Source organism: Nuphar pumila, chromosome 5 (genome assembly GCF_984573655.1).
Source record: "Nuphar pumila chromosome 5, dmNupPumi1.hap1.1, whole genome shotgun sequence".
Lineage (NCBI taxonomy): Eukaryota > Viridiplantae > Streptophyta > Magnoliopsida > Nymphaeales > Nymphaeaceae > Nuphar > Nuphar pumila.
This window is the reverse complement of record NC_143253.1, coordinates 1372398-1395449: the sequence shown is the minus strand read 5'-3', so window position 1 is coordinate 1395449 and position 23052 is coordinate 1372398. Positions and strand designations below refer to the sequence as shown.

The following is a 23052-nucleotide window of genomic DNA, read 5'->3' as shown; positions in this document are numbered from 1 at the left end:
TTGGGCATTTTCTAAACAGGCTTTTGATTCTACTAACTCTGAACTATTTAAAGATACTCTAAATTACCAATTTTTCTTGATAGATTGAGGGATATTATGGCTTTTAGCTTAAAGATGCTGGCCTATTTGAAGTACATTGGTGAAACCACCTTTCCTTGTTTTAAGCCATTTTGAGAAAATATGAATGCTCCCACGGAATCAATTTTGGCTACATGTAAAGAAGAGGTCATTCTTGCTAACGCTAGAATCATAGGATTGTAGGCCAAGCCGGTAGGTGCTATGTGTTTCTTATGCATATTCAAAAAGGAGTTGATCTTTTATATTCTAGGTACATGTGATGTTGTGTGCGCTCTTACCGTTGTATTGTTTGTTCAAGATGAGGTGCATTTGCTTTCTATACCCACTTGGACCAAATAGGTTTAGGGTGCGTCCTGAATCTGCTAGGCCACACTGACCACAGTTCTGTTGTTCGGGTATTTGGTGGCCTAAATATTTTAAGGTGAGTTGGTTACCTCATATCTCAAACTTGAAGAATTTGATCTTGAGAGTCGAGGATTGGAGATATACGTATCCCACTACTTGCTGAATCTCTCCTTTTTTCTATCGTCGATCAACAGATTGATGGCTTCCTCTTCATCTTTCTGGCTTTGCTGAGCCATTCATACAGTTAAATGTTTGATGACTAGAGCCTAGTTAACTTATCTATGCCTCTATTGCTGGGAACATACCGCACTCGGTTACAGGTAATAGGGTCATTCAAATCAGAAACTTGGTGCTGAAAAAATACCACTCTTACAGCCTCTATAGATAAATTGGTGGCAGAGCATGTATTCAACAAGTCACTTTGCTTCTACCACATCGAGTTCTGCCGGTTTCGGTTGAGCAGGTGCTGGAGCAGGAGGTGCCTGGCCAGAAGGAGCACGGTGAAGCCTGCATCTGAATGAGCCAGTGTGCTTCGTTGGAGAGCATATGCAAGTTTTGCTGCCAAATATGCTTGAGAAAGAGTTTGTCGACCGTGACCTCTTCATAGAGTTGAACAGGAATGCGTTGTTTTCCATGTTATCGCCAGTGCTGTTTTTCTGGTGATGGTCTCCTTCAATCAAGTCCAGAGGGTCCATGCTTGCTAGCTTAGGTTCTGTAACATCATGAGAAACAGGAAGGCCGATACAAGTCACTGATCCGTTGGCACTGAATTGATCGTCACTGATGTTAGCTCTCTTTAACTTAAGAAACCTAAGATATTGCAAGTAAAACACCTACAAGGAAGAGCTTTCTACAGTATAAAGAGAGGTCCAGCGAGAGGATTTGGTTCAGTCACCTGAGCATCAAAACATCTGTAGGGAAAGTAGAAAACCTAAGGCAATGATGGCATGAGCAGAATCACACACCCGGAGGGGGCCAGGACCAATGCCTCTCTCTCTCTCTCTCTCTGTGTGTGTGTGTACAAACAAAAAAAGCATGAAAAATATATGCGTGATCCAAATATGTGGAATTGGCAAGATGCCTACGTCCACTTTGCCTCACAGTTTTTAGAATGTTGTTTCTCAAGTGAAAACCAACAGAATGCGTGAATTAGCTATGCATATTTCGTGATCTCTGAGTTTACAAACCATGGTCAATCAGTGAAAGCATGACTGCCCTTGCTTTTCAGTCAGGGAGCAGAAGTGTAGCATGTGTTCTTCCAAACCAGAAATACCAAGAACATGAAGTAGTACATATGATCAAAGGCCGAAACAATAAAGAGATATTTTGTGGGTGGTACCTGATATGGCAAATGGTAACAGAGATAGTGAGATGACAGAATTCTGGGATTTCTGTGGCTTGATAGACAGATTGTGGCCACAGACAGGCAAACTGCTGTTCAATACATCGTGATTTGTATTTATAGGCAAAAGTTTACATGTTGCCGTGATTGAGCAAGAATTGATGCTGCTTCAGAGAGTCATGTTCAACCTTGCACAACTTTCTCGTCAACTTAAGAGGCTCATGGTTGTCTTTCCCAAATGTCTAAACTGCCACTGAGATTGGATCAACAACTATCAATACAAGAAAAACGTTAATTAGCGACGGATTATTTTTGTCACAATTTTACGACAGATTAACTAGAGAAAACTAGTCGTCCCTAAAATTGGAATTAGCGACAGAAATCTTCTTTCTCAAACTCCATTGCAAATTAACGACGGAAATATTTCGTCTCAAACTTCATCGCGAATTAGCGACGAAAACATTCTGTCGCTAATTCGTGACGGAGTTTGAGATAGAATGTTTCTGTCGCTACTTTTCGATAAGAAAATGGGCGTGAAGTTCTCTCTCTCTGATTACCTCCAAATCCTTCCCTTTCTCATCTGCAGCCGGTCGGAGCCGGGTGCTATTGTCGTAACCACCACTGCCTCTGCCTCTTTCCCTTATTCTCTTCCCTCTTCTCTTTTTTCTTTCCCCGTCTGTGGCCTCGTCGGAGCAACGTCGTTGCTAACACCCCAGTGCTTGGCTTTACTTTTACTGTTATTTTTTCTCGATATCTTTCCTCTCTGATGAGTTGTGGAGCCTGATTCATTGTTTTTGCCCTTGCAGGGAGGGGGTCCGGGGGCTCCCCCCGGCGCCCCCCCCCCCAGAAGAATTTTTTTTTGAACTTATGTTTAGGACCCAGTTTCCAATAGATCAGACCCGATTTGGTTAGGGTTAGGGTTGTCGCCCTTGTTTTGTTTATATTCTCGCTTTTCTTTTCTTATCTTATAACTATTGAAAAGGGTAATAAGATTTCTCTCTGGGCGGCCGTGGTTTTTTACTCTCTCTTGGATTTGAGGAGAGGTTTTTTCACGTAAATCTGTGTTCTTCTTGTGTTTTGTTTGATCGTTCTTGTTTTTTGTTTCCTTTTGGTTGTTTCTTGCTCGTGGTTTTCCTAACACTCTCTTCGTTGCACCTAACGCTTGACGCACAAACTCTCCTATGAAAATGTCTCAGATTTAACATTCAGCCGCCTCCTCCCTTGAAATCTCTTCTCTAAGTGGTTTTCTGGCTTACCAATAAAGACCCATCTCCTAAAAACCACACTTTCCTTAATCCCTTCACCTATTTTTAGGGGTTTTGGGTTTTAATGGCCCAAAAATTTTGCAGGTGTTGCTCATTTCCTTCCTTAAATTCATGTACAAGAAGAAGAGGAAGAGGAAAAATAAGAAATCTTTATTTCTTTGTTGCTGTTGATCAGAAGGGTTTCAAACGGGTTCGTTTTACAATGGCCTAGAGCAGAAGAGGTATGACTATTTTACTCTGGATTTTGAGTTTGCTTTGATTGTTTTTTCTTTTTCTTTTTTTCGTGTTTTTGTTTTTGCACATTTGGTGTTTTTCTACGAGGAAGTGAAACTGATCCTCACTGTGATATCTACGAGTCCTTTTTGTTGATTCTTATTGTTGCCAAGTTCTTGTGTAATTTTTTTGGTGGCAGTGTGATCGGTGCTCAAATGTGTTCTTAGTCCAATGGCTCTAGTGGGGATGAAGAATGGAGCCAAATGATTCTGGGAAACCGTGAACGAAATCCGACTCATTTACAATGTTAAGGGTTGGCATAGAGATGTATTGAATATGATGGTTTGTGGATCTTTTTGTTTGGTTGGGGATAAAAAGTATGTTGATGGTTTCAGGAATCCAGATTTTTTTTAATATAATGTACTGATGATGTAAATGATGAAGAATTGCCATGGGCTTCCTGAAAGTGTTGTATTTGCTGACATCTTAAATGTCTAAACGATGTAACCATTTAGAAAAGGAGCGAATGATCTGCCTCACTGCATCTCTCGATGAGAGATTTCACGATGCGTGTTAAGCCAAAGCTTTTTTTTAAAGATTGTATATTACTTGTTCTCTTGGATTATGAAGTATATGTAGGTGTGCAAGTTCAGCCCTTTACAGCCATGGCTCCCGGCGGGTTTCAAAAAAAAGAAAAGAAAAGAAAAAAATGGAAACAGAGCGTGGGGGAGAGAGAGAGAGAGGAGAGAGGGGATCGGCCGGCCGGCCGACGCCGGTGGCCGATCTCCCTGCATTGGGGGCGGCCGGCACTGGCCACCGGTCGATGCCCTCCTGGGTACAGTGTAGAGGGTCGGCAGGTGGCCGCCCCCTCCCTGTAAACGAAAGGGGCTTTGCCCCTTTCGGTCCTTTTTTAGCAGACCGGGTCGGTCTGGAGTGACCCAGACCGAACAGGGTCGGTCAGGGTCGCGCCCAGACCGAATTCTTAAAAAAAAAAATCTGGTTTGACCTGGGTGCGACCCAGACCGAACCGGGTCAGGTGTTTTAGTAAACTGGTTCGGATCGAACCGGTTCGGGTCAAACCGGTTCGGCTCGAACCGGTTCAATCAAAACCAGTTTGGTTATTTCTGGTTCAAGTAGAACCAGTTCAGATCGAATCGGGTCTGAACCGATCTGGTTGAACAAAGGTCCGAACCAAACCAGTCGGGTCTGGATCTGGGTTTTCAGTCCGAACCCAGTTGAATCTGGATCTGTCTTAGATCCAGATTAACCGGGTCTAGATCTGACTGGATCAGTCTCGGATCTAGACTCAATCAGACAGGTCTGGACCCAATTAGCTTATCCTAGATCCAGCCAGGCAGATCTGGATTCAATCAGACTATCCAAGATCCAGTCAAGGAGGTCCAGACCCAGTCAATATGTCCTGGATCCAGTCTGACTATTCTGGATCCAGTCAGAATAGAAGGGATCCAGTTCAGATCCAATCTGACGGTTCTGGATCTAGTCAGACTTTTCTGGATCCAGTCAAACAGTTTTGGATCCAGTTATGTAATGGATTCGAATCCAAACAGACAAAGTTTGGATCCAAATGAAAATTGGATAATAAAATAGTCTCGAATTGCCCCGAAATCCGAAACGTACCAAGATATCCATTTGGATACTTGAAATTCATTTCAGTAAAATGGACATATCTTCGCACTCCGAACTTAGAATCGAGTGAGGTTTGGTGCGTTGGATTCGTATTGAAGAGGGAAATTAATTGGTTTATGAAATTCAGTCAAACTAGTAATGCAGAAACCATAGTTTCTTGAGTAAGATTCAGGAAGGGTATTTTGGTAATTTGGTAAGAGGTTTCGTGAATTAAACTAAATATGTTGTTTTAATGACCATATCCTATTGTTAGAGCTTCGTGAGGCCGATTTCGGAGAAATCACAGATTCACACTTGAGGTAAGAGATATTATAAGTAACTTTAGATGTGAATAAACTTGTTTCACGTTGCTTGTTATCGTAGTGCTATAGATGTTATGTGATTAGCATAATAGCTTTGAGAAAGACCATGACATGCATAAATTTCATTCTTGACATTATGAGTTATTTTAAATACCTGTTTATTGTAATATGCATGTTAGTTTTAATATGTCATGCATGATAGAAGGCGATTGTGTTTATGATTGCATGTCTAATTGATTATTAATATCATGCATTATAATGAGATTAAGTTTGAATTAGAGTCTCATTTAGTTCATTTCATGTGGTATGAACGGATATTTAGAGTTCAACATACAGTACCCCTTAAATCTCGGAAGTGGCGACCTGTGGTAAGGGCTACCTGGTTCGCGGCCAGAGTGCAGCCACCATGGAGAGTGGGCCACCGGTGATTTAATGATGTAGAGACACTACATCATTGCGTGCTAAGTAAGAGAGGTGTGAGACCTAACATCGTCATGAGATTAAGAATGAGATTGTTGTGATTAGTCATGATACCACTCGTGAGAGAACGAGTGAACTTTGAAGTTAAGAATATTGTTCAATATGTGAACTTAGTTATGACTTAGGATTTCACTCACACTGATTTGGGACTCTAGAGGATCATTGATGGTTGATAACCATCATGTTTAGGATGTAGCTTGAACCATATTGAGATTGAGAGCTTGACCTTTCGGCTAGCTACCGGTGGGGTCACCGTGGTGGTTCACTGCAGTGCCTGGTGGTCCGGAGACCACTGAGAGTGTATGGTTCATTGTCTGACCAACTTGTAGAATTGAGGTGTTCTACAGGGTTGCTACGCCTATAAATGACTATTACCGGTATAGCCAGCCTAGTGATAGTTGAGAGAGATAGAATATTTGAGAATGATAATGGGGGTAATTAAAATATACAAACATGTGTGGTGTATCGAGAACTAAATTAAGACTAAGGGCTTAGAGCCTACTACAATTGTAAATTGATTGTTTATTTACTTATAATTGTTTCTTACTGGGTTGTAGACTCACCCCAATTTTTGTTTAATTACAACTGTAGGTTCCAAGCATTAGATCAATCACTTGTGAGCAGCTTTTCCCGTCTTCAGCAGAGCATTGATATTTTTACTTTTCTTGTCATTGAGAATAATGTAATTGCTTTTCTTTGGTTATGAATGATGAACACTGTAAGAAAAAGTTGATTATGCAATAAAATGAAAAGTTTTTTTTTAGCCACGTTTTCTCTGTGTAAGCTTTGCACTCTTCTCTCTGGGAAGTAATACCAACCGAACTTGAACTCTTGAGGTTCCAGATCGGGGTGTTACAGGCCCATTGTTGGTGATGGTGGTGTTTAGGTTCAGGAAAAGTTCTATTGCATAGTGGAAGGTTTTCATTCTGTGTGGTAGTTTGGTGGATATGGTAGCTTCATATTTTACATCAACATTAATGTGCTACTAACTTACTAGAATATTGAATAATTTGACTTTCTTATAGGACAACCTAAGATAGTCAAGAATGTAAGAATTTGGAGTAAGTAGTTGATGCTAATTACTTTTTGCAATTTTGTTTTTTAGTAGTATAAAAGATGTCATCCTCCCTCAGTGAATCACTATTGAGAAAGACAGCGGTGTTTGCTCTTAAATTATGGGTCGTGATCGGTATCTCAGTTGGGATATTCATAGCATTGGTTCTATCCATCTTGGCGATGTGGTTGGCTTCTCAAAGAAAATAAAAAAGGACCCTCGATAATCTGCGCTCAGATTACCCTGATCATGATGGTCTTGCCTTTGGTTTACATGATCAATCAAATACAAAAGATTCTGAGAAGATGTTAGTGCATTTAGGCATGAGCAGATCAAGTGAAGCTAATAATCTCAGTTAGTGCAACTCAGTATATCAGCTGGAGAGAGCTGGCAGTTCGCAGTCAGGTGATGATGGAAATTCGGGGCATGTCCATAACCCATCTTCACCATATGGTTTCAGAACAACTTCACCATTAACAGGTTTGCCTGAGGTATCACATCTTGGTTGGGGGCATTGGTTTACTTTAAGGGATTTAGAGTTGGCAACTAATCGATTCTCAAGGGATAACGTACTTGGTGAGGGTGGATATGGGGTTGTGTACAAAGGACAGTTGATCAATGGGACATATGTAGCTGTGAAGAAGCTCCTTAACAACACGTAACTTCAATAAAGTTGACCATCATCATTCATGTCTTATGTTTATGTTACTATCTGACTCCAAGTGAAATATTACAAAGGACAGGCAGAGAAGGAATTTAGAGTAGAGGTGGAGGCTATTGGTCATTTGCGTCGTAAAAATCTTGTACGTGTATTAGGTTACTGTGTGGAGGGAACTCACAGGTAAAGCATTTTCTTCTCTGTTGATCTATAGAATGTAAAGTTCTCTTGTTCTAATTTTTGCACGGTAGATCTACTTAATCTTGAAATCATATTTCAATTAACAACAGGCAAAAAATATAAAAATTTTGATGATAAAATTTTTACAATGCAACTTTCATATGAATCATAATTTTTTCTTCTCCATTTTTTTTTTTTATCTATTTTCTTCTGGATTGAAGTACAGAATGTTGGTGTATGAATATGTTAACAATGGGAACCTAGAGCAGTGGCTTCATGGTGCACCGCCAAAGTGTAAGTCTATTTCTGAAGACACAATTAGCAAAATCTTGCTTATATCCTTTGCTAATAATTTGATGACCATTTTTTCCTTTTGACGTGAGGAGCACAGAATATGTGATTAATAGCTTAATCATATCATAAAGTTATTGATCCAATTTCTGCAGGCTTGCATATTTACATGAAGCTAATGAACCAAAAGTTGTTCATAGAGACATAAAATCAAGCAATATCATGAACGGTGAAGATTTCAATACGAAGGTTTCTGATTTTGGACTAGCTAAACTCCTGGGATCAGGAAAGAGCCATATAACTACAAGCGTGATGGGAACGTTTGGGTACAAATTCGATTCCTTGCAGCCTGCACACTTGCTATATATTTCTTTTTTATCATCTGCAACAGGGGCACATAATTCTAATGATTTTAAAACTATCATACCGTTCCCGTGATTTCAGATATGTAGCACCAGAATATGCGAACACTGGGCTATTGAATGAGAAGAGTGATATTTACAGCTTTGGTGTCCTCTTGCTGGAGGCAATTACTGGAAGAGACCCTATTGATTATGGTCGGCCTGTCAATGAGGTAAAGCCGCTAACACACACGTGTATATATATATATATATATATATATATATATATATATATATATATATATATATATATATATATATAGAGAGAGAGAGAGAGAGAGAGAGAGAGAGAGAGAGCCGAAAGTAATTCAACATTACCACTCATGAAGATCAACAAAATGTTGAACCCATGAACTGAACAAGAACAAAAGCCAAAACAAATAAAGAAAGCACAAGAGAAAAGAACATTAGACAGATAAAATGGGCTCACGCCAGAGCCGCTTGCCCAGATAGCGACAAAGGATAGGTAGCATCAGCAGGAGGGAGAGGAAGATCACTAAGATGCATACGCAAGATCGCATAAACATCTACCAAAATTTTATGCACCAGGTTTTGAATGTTAACTCGAATATGACGAAAATGAGCATCGTTTCGCGCCATCCAAACAAACCACCAAGAGGTAAGCAACCACGTCCGCCAGATGAACCTTCACCTCTTGCAGCGCCTAATACAAACCGGCCCCAAGATCAGATCTAGCGCAAAGGACTCCTCCTTAACAAATACTTCCGGATGCCTCCAGGTCCTACTAAAGATTTCCATAAATATTGGGCAAGACCAGAACAAGTGAAACGTAGATTCTTCTGCAGAGAGAGAGAGAGAGAGAGAGAGAGAGAGAGAGAGAGAGAGAGAGAGAGAGAGAGAGAGAGAGAGTTGAAGTCCAAGTAACCTTGAGTGTGGGAATACTTGTACACAGGTGAATCTAGTGGAGTGGCTCAAACAGATGGTGTCAAGTAGGCGTTCTGAGGAAGTTATAGATTCAAACTTGGAAGTTAAGCCATCTACACAGGCCCTGAAACGTGCGCGGCTTATTGCTTTGCGTTGTGTAGATCCTGAGATAGAAAAATGACCTTAGATGGGTCAAGTTGTCAGAATGCTTGAAGCGAAGGAATTCCGCTATCGTGAGGTCTTACAGAGCAAGCCAACTTTAAATGTTTCTTTATGATTTTTGCATCCATGCATCATTCATGAACATTGGGTTTTGGTGATGAGGACCACAGGAACAAGCGCAGTCATGCTGGCAGCGCAAAAATCGAGTCGATGAAAGACAACCTAACAATGCCAAAGTAGATCCTGATTCCGGTTGAAAGCGGTAGAGAGAATCAGTGAGATGTCTTTCTTCAAACAAATTTTTTTTATCCGTTGCTAATATTTGGTTTTGCGACAGAATATAATCCATCGCTAATTTTGCGATGGATTACGACATATATTCATCTGTCGCAAACCAAATTGGTGCTTATTTAGCGATGAATCATTTTCGTCGTTAATTCATCACAAATTTGTAACGAAAGTAGCGACAGATCAATTTTGTCGCTAATTAACAACCAGAAATATGCGACAGACGCTATCCATCGCTAAACTGTTTAGCGACGGATAGTGTCCGTCGCTAATCCACATTTTTCTTGTAGTGTATATTTACCAGACAAATGGGAGCTGAGACATTCCTTGGTTTCACATTGAGATGACCAGCTCTATCCTTACCCATGGAACAATATTCCTAACACCATTGATACAACTTTTATTTACGAAACTATGCATTTTCAATAGGCCTCCTTATCACTAATTAAGATATTTATTGTCAGATTGATTTTTATTTACTTATATTGTTTGACTGCTTTCTGAATTTTCTGTTGTATTTTTTTGCTGCCAAAATAGTTGGAAAACATGACAAATAATTTCTGTTGTCGAACTCCTGAATATTAAGTTCAATTAAATTATTGAATACTATGAGAGAGAGAGAGAGAGAAATGAACTATAACCATCAACATTACGAAACAGGTTCAACCAACATTGAACCTACCGGATAACCCACCAGGCCCAAGACATGCCAAGGAGCCCCAAAAAGAAGAAAAAAAAAGAAGAAAAAGAGAAATGAAAAAGGAAAAAAAGATAAAAGAGAAATAAGAAACAACTATAGTTAGTCGACGAGCATCACCCTGGATCATGAGTGGTCCTTGTAGGCAGATTGTGCCATAGATCAAGGATGTTGATGCGTAGAATGACGTACACGTCCGCCAAAATAAGGTTCACCATTTTGTTGAACACTGCCGAAATATGCCGAAAAATAGCATTATTGTGAGTCATCCATACGGCCCACCATGACGAGAGAAGCCAGGCTTGCCAAATAATCCGCCAATAGTTGCAATGACGAACTTGTTGAGGACCCCACAGCAAATCGCTGGCGAACGATTCCTGGCGCACGCTGACCCTCGGCTTATTCCAAGTCACCTTAAAGATGTTTTGAAAGACAAAGCACTCTAAAAAAAGGTGAAACGCAGATTCTTCGGCCGCCTCGCACAACACACATTTACTCGGCAGATGGAATCTGATGGATTTGAGGAAGTTGTCAGTCTTCACCCGATCGTGTAAGATTAGCCAAGCCAGAAAACATGATCTCAGAGTCAGACCCTTGCCCTAGATCAGGCTCGTCGGGAACCGGTCCACCCCCGACGGAAGAAGAGTGAGGTAGCCTTCTTTCGAGCGGAAAGATCCGTTCAGAGCAAAGATGCGTCCAACGAACTGAGATTGCGAGTCAACATTATCATTATGTAACAGAACCGCAGACCAAGCTTGGATCCATGATTGACGAAGCTTTGACATTGTTCGCTGACGCACGCTTGTGGCCCCCACCAAGGATTCCACACCTCTGTATTTAGCCAGAAGCACGCTTGCACACGGGGACCCAGGTTGGTGCGCAAGCCAGCTTTGCTTCACGACGAGAATCATACTCCTCAGCCTTGGATCCTTGATTCCCAAACCCCCCTATATAGGGGAAGTCGAAGTGTGTCCCACCCTATGAGGTGGCTTTTGTTGTTGGGACCTCACCCAAACCACAGGAAGTTTGCCACTACCCGAGCTAGCTTCTTACTAACCCCCATAGGCATCAGGAACATAGACATAAAAAATTCTCGCATAGCAGAAAGAATGTGCTTGATGAGAGTCAGTCTACCCGCGATAGAAAGGTAGGAAGTTTGCCAGCCCGATATTTTGTTCTGAACCCTTTGAATAGTAGCGCTCCAGGCTACCGTTGTTACACGATTGATTTGAAGCGGCAGACCCAGATAAAAAAAGAGTTTTTCGATACCGAGCACCCGAATATCCGCTGACCCATGTCCAGCATTGACGAAGAGGCATTGACCATGGATAGACAACACTTATCGTAGTTCATAGATAGCCCTGACATCGATAGGAAAAAAAGAAGGACAAGCTTAAATCTTAACATTTGTTGGATGAAAGCCCTTCCGAAGATAATTATGTTATCAACGAAGGCCAGGATCTGACTACGACACTCCTGTATACCGAGAGACTCAATTAGACCATCTTCCACTGCCCTCTTAACCAAAACCACAAGGCCTTCAGAGACGACGTTAAAGAGTAACAAAGGCAGAGGACATCCTTGCTGAAGACCACGACCAAGTTTGAATTGTTTTCCCTTTACCCCATTGATCTGAATCTGTGACTGGGCATTGGTTACTAGCTCATGCACCCAGCTAGAGAAACGCCTATCGAAGCCCAGGTTTGCCAACATGTTGAAGAGGAACGACCAATGAACTGAGTCGTAGGCTTTATGAAAGTCAAGCTTAAGAGTGAAGAAGCCCCCCCGCTGATCTTGAGAGAGTGCAACACTTTTGTGGCCAAAATGAAGGAATGTTGAAGCCTTCTGTTAGGAATGAAGGCAAACTTAGCCTCCGAAAAAGTTTTATGAGCGACTGACCGCATCCTATTAACCAAGACCTTGACGATAATGCGATATAAACTCCCTAACACTGATATAGGGCGAAACCGCGAGATATCCTATGCGGCTTCCTCCTTAGGAATAAGCGACACAATTGCTAGGTGAGAATGAACTGGCAATCTACCATTGCGATGAAACTCAGCGAAGATACTAAGAATGTCACTCTTAACGCATTGCCAGAATATGCGAAAGAAATCCACTGAATACCCATCAAAACCTGGAGTTTTCCACCCAGATGAATCCCGCACCGCCGAGACGATTTCTTCTTCGGTGAATAACCCCTGAATCGATTTGGAGAGCGCTCGATCCAAGGACAAAAATAAAGTCGTACCCATATTGCCACCTGCAGAGAGAGAGAGAGAGAGAGAGAGAGAGAGAGAGAGAGAGAGAGAGAGAGAGAGAGAGAGAGTCCAACTTGCCATGCTCAGTCATGGGCAACTATAATTGCGTCACAAAATTGTTCATGTTCATGTAGATATACAGGGGTTATTCTGGCATTTCAGAAGGAAAATCTTTGAACTTTTTGAGTGAAAATCAATAAAATTAAAATAAAAAAAGAGAAAATTTTGCTTGTATGATCTGCTGCCGTCTAGGATGTTGAAGGAATTGCATTTAGTGATGCAAGCTAGAAAAATTCAACTTAAAGCTTGGTCAATAGTAACGGAGTTGGAGCTACCCTCTTAAGGAAGATGCAGCCATATTGGAACTTGGAAACAAGACAGCGACACAGTAAAGTCCTTCCAGAAGAAACAGATGCCAACACTTCTAGTTCTGCCGTTGCAGTTTCTTGTGATTGATTTTCCTCGAGGAGTCGAGCAATGTGCGGTGCTGATTGTTCCAAGAATCTCCCAACTAAATCTTCCAAACATAGCCATGGTTACGACCTGGAATTGAGATCAGTTGGTCGTAGTCCTGCTTGTGTTCAGCTTGTAAAGAGCTCTTTCAAACTTGTGAGTAGAATCGGCAAGCCAAAGGCTCATTGACTATCTTAAATATCATTTACATATATTTTATATTATAGAATGCAGATGGTAGAAGTGTTTGGCCTAAAAGCAATAAGTCTTTGAGTTCAAATCATTCTGTTTGCAGCTTCAAAACAATGCATTTATTTTGTAAATGAGTTATTTTGAGCTTGTTTTCAAGGGTTTAGAGTCCAAATTCTATTATTTTTTAATTTTGACAATTGTATCTTTTTTTATAAATGAGCCATCTCACGCTTGCCTCCTTTTACTCAGGCTTTCCATGAGCTCAAGCTCAGCTTGGCTCGCCACAAGAATGAGCCCAACTTGACCACTCTCTGCTCGGTTTGTTCAGCTCGTTTACCTGCTCTAGTCATGGTGGAACATTTGTATGAGGTGTAAGTCCATCCAAATCAGATCCAACCAAAATGTGGATCTACATTGGAGTCCAAACAGAATAAAAGACAATGTGGATAAGATAATTCAGATCCCGAGCTACTAAAAAGACATTAGTTCTTCTTGGCAAGGGAAAACTCAGCAAGTAAAAAAAAAAAAAACCAGCCCTTTTGAGGGAAAATATCAGATTTATCTTGGTATATATGCTGACGGGCTCGACTGATCGAGCTTCAAAAAATCTTGATATATCAAGAAAATCAATATTTTGAATTTATTGTGGTTTTGTAAAACAACCGTCTTTTCATGAATTTCTCATGATAAAATTGCTAGATAATCATGGTTTTTATTGACATATCTTGAAAGGCCGATATAATGCAAGATATCGCCTATTTTGGAAACGTCACATTTTTATCATGATATATCATGATAAAAACAGTTTTTCGGATATTCTTTATAGTATTATATTTTATTTATGATTTATATAACTTGTGTATTTTATATAATTTTATATATGCCAATACTTTTTTGAGAAGACTAGAATTTTCAAGGAACCATAATATTTTCCCTCAGAGATTTTCCAGCGACCAGGACTTGTGGAATCGGCCGAGACATCTATTATTTTTTTTTTGGAAATGACAGTGCTGTCCTTGCAAAATGATGCGCATCCCGAAATGCCTACCAATTTGAGAAATCCTCACAATGTCCAGAATTTTGATTCTTGATTTTTAGGACATTAGCACGAAATTCGCAACTCATTGTTGTGAATGTCCCCAAAATGTGCAAACCTCTTTTAAAAGTTTGCACATCGGTAACTAAACTAACTAATCAACTCAAGGTAACTAAATCAGACATCGATTGATGTTGATCATCTTCATTCTCAATAAAATGTTTGAGAAATTCATTTGATAGCATACATGTCCCATAAGAATGTCAAGACAAAGGTTTAAATAAAAACGGCCAAATTGATTATTTAGTACCAAGTTTGTAAATTGGACCAGCCAATAGGACATGCATGCATAAGCTGAATTATTTCCTATAAAACCACATTAACCTGGAGGCCAGTTCATCTGTCTTCCACCCAAAAGATGAATATGAAGATGATACACAGATTGACCTGCAAAAGAAATGAAGATGGTCACCACAAAGGAATGGATGAGAAAACCAAATATTATTTTTTGCTATAATACAGACATCCATTAGGCCCATCGTTAATGACAATCCTGAAGCCATCTTCAAGCCCTTCCTGTTTGGCAATAACTTTGGCAGTGTATAAAAGGTAGCCAAGAATCTCACAGTGCCTCTCCTCTGCCTGTAGACGAACAACAATAAGAGTGTAAGTTGCAGGACCAGGAACATGAAGGTGCCGCCATCAAGCGAAATATGATACCTTGGAGAGCCCAGTCAATCCATCTTTAACCTTAGGGATGATTAGGATGTGTGTAGGAGCTTGGGGAGCTATGTCCCTGAAAGCATAGACCTGTCAACACATGCCATACAAAACAGAAACATGAATATCAGCAGAGGAAGCAATATCCAACACTATGCATAAAGAAGGTTTAGAAAGAATCCTCCTAAAAAAAGATGGAAACTGCATAAATTTTCTTGAAACAACACTCCTACAAACACACTAAATCCAAAGTGGCAAAAGGAGGGAAAACTGGCCAACCAGAAGTGTTGGGCTCGATCCAAAATTAACAAATCTGAGAAGAAAAGGTTGATGGCCATTGTCCTGTGGTTGGAGAAGGGAAAGAATTGTCGCAAAGATGGCTACTCTCCATTCACTAGAGAGAGAGTGAGATGTGCCCAACTTTCTTTGCACGAAATATAATCAATATCATGGTATCACCTAAATATGAGTTTATATTTGGTACTAATGAAGGTACCAAACTATTGAGCTAGAAATCATAATGAGCATGGTCTGTTTGCTAAGAATCAAACCTTGGATCTTGGTTTTTTGATGTAAAAATAAGATTTTTTGAGGTATAAAATTTGGGTACATTGTTGGCCATTGATTTTTCAAACCTTTAAAAAACTTCATGTCACAATAATGTGATTCAAAATTCAGTTTCTACTAAACAAGCCTTGTAGATCACATCCAATTCAAACACGGACCAATTTCTAGCTGAATAGAAGCTGGGAAACAGTTGAAATTGTCAATATTTAGCTGCCAAAAATACATATTAGTCATTAATAGGTACGGCAGTCATTGGAAATTCTACTAAATTTCAGTCACCTTCTGATAGTATAATGGAATGAAACCTGGGATCAGCTTAAATCAGAGTAGCTTAACAAAACCGTGGTTTATTGGTGTCTGAAAACCATTAGTTTTGCCATACAGAAAATGTTAATCTAAAGGGGTTAATGCTAGATTAAATTGCATATTTTGTGTGTTCTAAAAATAAATTTGGCTTTTTCTAGTAAATGCTGTAGCCATTAGAAAGTAGATCATACCCATGGGTTTGATGACAAAATCCATTTGGAACCTGTTGTCATAAAACGAGAATTCACCACCTTTTTTCAGGGATATAATGACACTCACTGGCAGCAATGAGGCAGGAAAATTTGAAGGTGCACAATCAACACTACTTTTATAAATAGTGACTCAAGTAGCTCTTTAACAAATAAAGTACAAGCTAAACACTCAAATATTAAAGCTTAGAATGAGATGTGTGAACAATCATATAGTGTCAAAAGACAGAAAACAAGATATACTTATCATCTAAAATGTAATTCCAATTTTGCAAATGTGGATTTACACATCTAATGGGGGGGAAGAAAGCACAGTTGTAATAATAGGCTAAACAAGAAGAAATACCCAACAGTTAAAGGCAGCAAATGACAAATTTCCTAAATCACCAGTTACCAATAAGATAAGAGTAGAATAACAGAACTATATCGGCAATCATTTTAATCAGCGCATCAACAAAATTTAAAGAATGGGAAAAAGAACTGTGTCAAGAAAGATGTCCTTGTTTGTGCACACTGATTCTATCATCAACGGAGAAGCAGGACATATACCAAAATGAACCAAGCTCATGTAGTATAGAAATAAAAATGGTGATGAGGACCAAGATGTGAGACAAGTGAAAAAGCTAGTAGAAAGAAGCCTAGACAGAATCATTGTAGTTAGGTTGTGTATCCCTTCAATAAATTGCCAGGCATCTCAAGGAATGTGAAAGTCTCAGGAACCAAATCCATCTCGCTAATCCACCAATCATATAGTGCGGGACAAAATATAAACACTATCCATAAACCATTTAAACAAAATTATTATCAAAGTCCCTACCACCAGAAAAAGGTCAAACACATTTCATTAAAAGATACCCAAGTAACTACATTCCTAACTAGCATTGTCACTAAATGACAGCTACCATGTTCTTATCCTCATACAACTCAAGTAGAATAAATTTCAATCACTCCCACTTTGTCCGTTAAACTCATAGTTAAATTCTAAGCTGGGAGACAAAAGTCACAAAACTACTACTCAAAAATGGAATGACAACAATATATACATCCAAGTAAATTTCAATTGTATCTACACTAAAAAAGAAAAGTTGTGATAGCCCAAGCATTCAGGAAAATTGTCCATGCACAGAAAACGCAGAAAATTCTACTCATTTTTCTCGGAAACGGTACACAACCACAATAAAGTCACAGTTAACCACCATAGAGATCGTACAAGCTGCAATCCCTGCTATTACAATGAATCAAAGGCTGAAGTCATTATCCAACAGAAATCTAAAAGATTCACTTTTCTGACAAGGGAGGAAATCACGCATATTGAAAACTTCAAAAAGGTTTATAACCCAAAAAGCTCCTATAATGCCATTGCATCGGAAGAAGCAGTAGATTTCATAAGAACTAAATATGTAAGATAGACTTCTAAACACCTGAGGAAAAACTGGTCTCTCCAGTAATATTTTTCCTTTCAAGGGTTCCTACTATGAGAAACAAATGTGGAGAAACGATCACCAAAATCTCTTTGGGTGCATTTGACAGCAACGGTAAAAAGTCCCCTCTGATTTTTTCCCTGACTTCAGGGTGGGGCCCATGCAGCGCATCAAACACATGATAAATTTCCCCCACAAAACAGGGAGGTTTTATCCCCAAAATGTGGGGGGTAAAAGTTGCATGGGGAGAGCCAAGACTTTTCCCCCCTTCAAAAATTCTTCACAAAATAAAAAGTATTGGGTATACTAGGCCCCGCCTTGACCCTCGACCATCCAAAGCAGCCATTGCCACTTTGAGCTTTAGCATCACTGGAGGCCTGTCACCAGCATTTCTCCACCTGTGTCCACTTCCGATGGGTCTCTCTCTCTCTCTCTCTCTCTCTCTCTCTCTCTCTCTCTCTCTCTCTCTCTCTCTCTCTCTCTCTCTCTCTCTCTCTCTCTCTCTCTCTCTCTCTCACACACACACACACACACACACACAGGGTTTCCCTTCCCCTGTGCCTCTTTGCAACTCCCCTGTGTCTCTTGCACAATCAAACAAGATATTATTTTTCAAGATTTTATATTCTTTGCTGTCAAAGACAGAAAAATGACTTCTTTTTTTATCATAAAAAGGTTCATCTAGGAAAAGTTCTCCTGGATGTTTTTATCACTGATAAATTATCTAGGCTATAGCCTATCAAACACACCCTTAATGATGTAAGATTGTTATGAAGTTTATTATCCGAAAGCACGTGAGCATTACTATCATGACAACCAAGCAGTTATATACTTTAACATTTTTTTAAAGGAGTTTTTTTCAAAAGGCACCAAGCAGGTATATACTTTAACGTGGTTGACTAGGAAGAAGCAACTAGTTTGAGCTTGACACAATCATAAGTATAGAAATCCAGGAGCTCGACATGATTATGTACATTTAATTCTTTTGATAACAGAAATGTACAAAAATATAAAAAATGACAATTAATATACCTTATCATCATCGTATACAGCAGTACTTGGAATTTCCTTCTTTAAAATCTTGTCAAATCTGAAAAGAGGAAACAGCAGCTAAAATCAATCAAAGTGCTTAATGCTATATATGCACGAAGCATAAACATAGTGGGAACTTTTAACGCCATATTTAAGATTCAAGATTCAAAGATGAAAAGTGGAAAAACTCCAATATTGTGGAACCTTAAGTTACTAGCTCCAAATCAAAGGGAAAGAAAAAAGAAACTATTTTTCATATTACAATTGCAGTAAAAGTTACAACAGTATTAAGAGCCACCAAAAACATGCAGAAGAGAAGGCTTTATCTAAAGGCAAAACCTAGAACGAATGCTAACATGGGGTGAGCGCATTTCAAATTTAATCTGCTGGGCAATAGTCTATTATCAAGCCGTAATTCGTGCACTTATATCATCCATTCTACATTTAGTTTCCGTCACAAGCTATTACCATTTATATACCCGTGACCCTCAATGTTCTTCCAAATTCAACCACGCAGTTGTTTTCTCCACTTGGTAATAGGTATTTTGACACACTTTGGAAAAATAGAACTTCTACTTGAGATAGTAGCACATAGTACGGATGAGCATAATAAGCATAGGAAATTTCAATCGGACACCCACGCCGATGGGTCATTGGATTACAAGGTTTACGATAATCCACTAAACGGCAAGTGCAAGAACATTTTAGAAATATTTTATCAATCTAAAGGAATTCACCCAATTCAATCCATATCCAAATCAGCTTCAAGTAAACCCGCAACTAAACCAAATGAAGGAAAGCAAGAAAAAAAACATGGTCCCCCAATTTTTCTAGGGTTTGCATCATATTCTGGCTCCTAATCCAGAATGCCTACAAGCTCTATCCTTCAGTAAGATTCAATCAATTAACATAAAAAAGTGAGAGACGCATATTACGCCCTTAATCCTCACCCAGTAACAGCAACGCTGCAATCAATTCCTCGAAGAGAAAAATAAGAAACTGGGGAAAGATAGCGATCGGCACAATGTATGCTTCAGATTTACAATCGACCGGAACTAATCCTCCAACGAAGTCCAAGAAGGAAACAAGTATGGAACGTATCATAGATGGGGAATTATAAAAACCAAAGAAAAGGATCCCTAAACCTCTGAGAGAGAGAGAGAGAGCATACATGGTCGGAGTGTTCGGCGGCGCTGCGACGGCGGTGGCGGCCGCGGCCAGAGCCGCCTCCCTCTCGGAAGTCATCGGTGGAATACCCAGCCCCAAGCCAAGATGAGAGGTGAGGGAGCTCACCCTTCTTCGCCAATCGGAGGTACTCTTCACCTTCATTTTATCTCTCGGGAGGGGTGCGCGTGGTGACAAAAGTTTAAAACGGGAAGATCACCTGCCCTTTTTCGTGACAAATTGAAAATTCCTAAATTTATCGCATTTTATCTGAAAATATCGGTAGAAATTGTAATGGATAAATAAACATTATTTTTTAAATAAGAAAAATAGGAAATTTTAATTTCTACCTATATTTAATGTTTTTTATTGGAAGAACAAATATCTTCACACTTTTTCAGAAAAACAACTATGTTTTGTCAATCTGTGTGAGATTTTGTTTGGGTCTCAAGTTCGGTCATGAGATCCAAAAATTTTAGGTGCACGTAGGGCGTGTCACACAGCTAAAGGTCAAATCTTGAATTTTTTCAACTTCTTGTGGTTGTAATTCATTTTTTTGGGAAAGAATTGTTATTGTAAATCACAATCACAACATTTTCTCAAGTTTAATGAAATATTTGAAAGTGTATGCTGTGAATTGTGATTTCTAAAATCACATCTTTATCATGATATTAATGAGATAAAAATTAGTTTTGTGGTATTTTTATATATTTTATTTTTTAGGTTTGTATGCAATGTTTTTATGTTGATGTATATTTTATTGAGGAAAACCCAAATCTTTCAAAATATTGCAAGATTTTAATTTCTTAGACGTGTTTACCCGATATTTGTGACATTGGTTGTAATACTTCTATCATCTGCGTATGTAACTCTAGTATTTCATTATGAGAATTGGAATTGCTAATGATCAATCAATCTATTTAGAAATTATTGTTATAGTAAATGATTAGTTTCATGGAAATTTACCTACCAAGAGGGCCAATTCCCTTAACCTAGCTAAAAAAAAGAAGTAAAAAAACACTAGTTGGTTTTGTACACTTTTCCTTTAAAATGTGATTTATTTATTGTGTTTATATTTAGTATCAATGACGATACATAACTATTGAGCTGGAATTTATAGGTTCAAGTTGTATCGACTCATAGATGTGTCAGCATGGTTAGTTTGCTAAGGATCAAGCCTTAGATCTTGTTTTTTCAATGTAGAAATATAAAGTTTTGAGTCATAAATTTTTAGTACATTGTGGCCCTTTTTGAATCCCTTAAGAAATCTACTTACATGTCACAATCACGTGACTGACTCATTTTCTACTAAACAAACATTGTAGATCATATCCATAAGGTCTGATCTACCAAAAAATCTAAATATATATATATATATATATATATATATAAATAAGGCACACCAACTATTAACCCTTATTTATCCCACTTTCATATTTTTATGCATTTCTTGTGCAAATCCTTATTCTTCGACAACTAGGCCTGAATAGCCAATCATATGGAGCAATCTGCCAAACTCCCTACTCATATACAATTCCTCCATCTAAATAACACCAACTTCATTATTCTTTTCCCCTTAAGAAAAACCATACCCAGACCTGATAAGAACTACATGAGCCAAACTGGGACCATACCCTGTAAAACCATATTTGTTATCACTTTTACATTGAAAATTTGCTGGTCTTAATAGGAACTCTGGGTCTGGTATAAGATTTGACAAACTATTTCTAGGTCCATGTATTAATCGGACCAGATTGGGTCTTCTTATTTATCACCATACCCCGACCCTATAGGGTTTGGTTCGGATCGGGTCCAGGTAAACCAAGCCCGTTGACACCCCCTGCTGACAGCACATTGGCTGGCCTAGAGGTCCCCCCTGCCCAATGAAGAGTACACCCAACTCCAAATCTCCCCAACTTGAGAATCAAGGGTCCTATGCTCAATTGTGTAAGGGTAAAAGAGTGAAGTTGGGAAAAAGATAGAATTATTCTATCAAAAGCAGCTGTTTTCAAAAAGTTTTCTTTCTATGTATAAACAACGTTTTTAAGTAACAACCATATTTTACTAATATAAAATTTTCCCCCAACCACCTCAGGTGAAGTGATCCTCTGACCTTATTAAATGCAAAATATTCTGCTACAGAAACTCCACTTATTTGTAAAATCATTGGTATGTGAAAAGGTTTGAATAGGGATTTGACAAACATTGGATAAGTCTATCCTAGACCTGTAAGATCTCATCTCTCCCTTTTCTAGAGCCAAAAACATTTGATACTTCAAAAAAGGTCCTACCATGAGCGGATTGTATCCAGGGTCCAATCTGTTGAGTCTAGCAGACAGATCCTTAACTGGAACCTGGATCCATCTTGAAGTGATTTAGGTCAAATCTGGTTGGACCATTAGTTGAGTCCATGTGGCTCTCAATTTGGACCCAGTGTGGGCTCTGCAAACAAACCTTGATTTTTCTTTTTCTTTTTTAAGTAGATATGTTTAGACCTTTTGTTAATCAGAAACACTGGTCATGAAGAAAAGACTGCTTTCTTTCTTCTTATTCAATTCTTCATTTATGGTATTAACTTAAAAGATGATGTCTAGATTCACAAACACTGTTCTGAACGTTTACGTCATGCTTGTGCACAAAGCCTCTCTCTCTCTCTCTCTTTATATATATATGATGAAGCACCACACCAAACCAACATTCGTATCTCCTTCTAGACATGGAAATTCCATTACTTACGCATCCCTTGTTGCTCATCCCCATCTTTTGCTTCTGCATTCTGATGATGTTCTACAGATTCATTGTCCAATCATTCTTGAAGAGTTTTGAGCTTCAACTCTTCTCCCATCTTCAGTCTGCTCCCCCTTCACCAATATGGATGTCTTCCATTGACATCCCTGATCTTGTCTCTGCTGAATTCATTGAAGAGTTGAGGTTGGATCACTACAAGTTCAGGTGGGAGACCAGCAACAGAATTGATTGTGTGGTCTGTTTGCTCGAGTTCGAAGAAGGAGAAGAGATCACAGTGCTTACATGCAAGCATATTTTCCACAGGAGTTGCTTGGATAGATGGCTGGTGTATCGCCAATTCACCTGTCCTCTCTGCAGATCATGCCTGTTGCCAGAAAAAATGGCTTCCGACCAGCAAGAATTGTCGGAAGGACATGACGATCGGTTGGTTTTTCGAGTTCCACCCTTTCATGGTGGCAGCATTGATGCAACTTGGTGGTTCGGTTAAGCTAGAATAAGAAAGGAAATGATGATAGCAACCATAGGTAAAGCAGGCTGTCTCTGATCCCGAGTGTGGTTTCTCTGTGTAATAAAGAAAACAAAAATTTGGTGGTGAAAGCAGCAAGAGCCTGCTCATCAGTAGAACCTTGATGCTGTGTGATGACATACAGTTTCT

General features: G+C 39.2%; 1 protein-coding gene and 1 pseudogene across 1 annotated transcript; one reads left to right on the top strand and one right to left on the bottom strand.

Annotated features, from left to right (window-relative positions):
- The first annotated feature begins 6788 nt into the window (after nucleotides 1-6788).
- LOC149836410 (putative receptor-like protein kinase At2g42960) lies at nucleotides 6789-9543 on the top strand (annotated as a pseudogene).
- Nucleotides 9544-14418: 4875 nt separating this feature from the next.
- Nucleotides 14419-19821, bottom strand: LOC149836409 (14 kDa zinc-binding protein-like). The gene is made up of 5 exons (XM_090005320.1): nucleotides 19657-19821; nucleotides 18486-18543; nucleotides 14951-15040; nucleotides 14755-14872; nucleotides 14419-14677 (listed from the first exon to the last, which is right to left on the bottom strand). Exons 1-5 carry the CDS (start codon nucleotides 19812-19814, stop codon nucleotides 14610-14612), a joined length of 492 nt encoding a protein of 163 aa, XP_089861446.1. The 5' UTR covers nucleotides 19815-19821; the 3' UTR covers nucleotides 14419-14609.
- Between the last annotated feature and the right edge of the window lie 3231 nt (nucleotides 19822-23052).